General features: G+C 49.1%; 2 protein-coding genes across 2 annotated transcripts; both read left to right on the top strand.

Moving 5' to 3' along the window:
- Window positions 1-167: 167 nt before the first annotated feature.
- On the top strand, window positions 168-673 carry Tsp_15328 (conserved hypothetical protein; the record flags this gene model as incomplete). Its single annotated transcript, XM_003368431.1, has 2 exons — window positions 168-546; window positions 575-673. Coding segments are annotated over 2 exons (478 nt in total), but the record flags the coding sequence as incomplete, so codon positions are not given.
- A 9-nt stretch (window positions 674-682) lies between these two features.
- On the top strand, window positions 683-1,114 carry Tsp_15327 (conserved hypothetical protein). The gene has a single exon (XM_003368430.1). The coding sequence runs from the start codon at window positions 683-685 to the stop codon at window positions 1,112-1,114; it is 432 nt and encodes a 143-aa protein (XP_003368478.1).
- The last annotated feature ends 42 nt before the right edge of the window (window positions 1,115-1,156 follow it).

The following is a 1,156-nucleotide window of genomic DNA, read 5'->3' as shown; positions in this document are numbered from 1 at the left end:
TTCTAATCATAACCGTTCTGTTTGATATTGATAAGTGATAGAACAGTGTTATCTGTGACAGTATTCTAGAGTCTAGGCTGGGAATAGGGCAGTGAAGGGCTAGAGATGCAGCGATTTCGGACAGGATTCGACTAACTTAATTGACGGATGAGTTTCTTAACTTATAGCTATCAAAGCAGAGAAAATGAGGTTCGGAAAGTATTCAAGCACATTGAGCAGCTGCTTCAAACAATACAAGTTGTCCTAGTAGTCTTTGATGTTGGATTGAGTCCGATTGGGTTGGAAAATAGAAAAGGCAGAGGCCAGGTCATTGGAGAAGAAAATTATGCCGATCAGATCGATCGTCATCACCGCAAGGCGATGCTGCCTGAGCTGAGAACGGCTCATTGTGGCACGCAGGCGACGGGCCCGGAAAATCGTGTGCACAATGCAACAGTTGACCGACGCCAGCGTGAACAACGGCAAACCGAACACGGTGAAGAAATACATCCAATGGACGAAGACCTGTACATAGAGTTCGTTGCTGCGCAGCAGTGGAACCACACGGTTGTGGTCGTCGATTCGATATTCCCAGAAACGACAGAAATTGTACAACACCGACGTCGTGGTAACCACGCAGAGAACCGCCACCGACCGTCTAGCGCTGCACAGGCTTCTCGCCGCCAGCGGGTGACAGACCGCGATGTATCTTTCGACACTGATCGACACCATTGTCCAAACTGAGGCGCAATGGGCCATCATCGATATCGGATACAGAGTTACGGTCAAGTGGTTCATCATTTTCATCAACTGTTCCGACGGTCTGTACGTGTACAAGGCGATCACGCTGTACACTGGCGTGCCGGACAGAAGCAGGGCGTTGTCGGCGGCGGCCAGCCCAATCAGCAGAATATCCATCGACGTGGGTGTGCTATTGGAACGACGAAACAAGTGGATGAAAAATGGCGTTGCTGACCAAGCCGATTACGGCAACGACAATCATCAGCACACTGCAGACGACATTGAACAGAAAATTGACTTGCCGGATATGAATAGGCAGCTAACAGTGGCGACAAACTTTCTTCGAACACAATTGTCGCCGCCGCCGCCCCCTTTGTTGTCCAATTCGAAGTGATTGAAATTGAACTTTCCAGCGACGGTGAACAACCCTAATTAT

Source organism: Trichinella spiralis (assembly GCF_000181795.1).
Source record: "Trichinella spiralis strain ISS 195 chromosome Unknown Scfld2490, whole genome shotgun sequence".
In the NCBI taxonomy this organism is placed as follows: Eukaryota; Metazoa; Nematoda; class Enoplea; order Trichinellida; family Trichinellidae; genus Trichinella; species Trichinella spiralis.
This window is presented reverse-complemented; position numbering and strand designations above follow the sequence as displayed.

Bases quoted from the DNA above. Each gene is read 5' to 3' on its own strand.
- Tsp_15327 (XM_003368430.1), top strand. From the start codon at position 683: ATGTATCTTTCGACACTGATCGACACCATTGTCCAAACTGAGGCGCAA.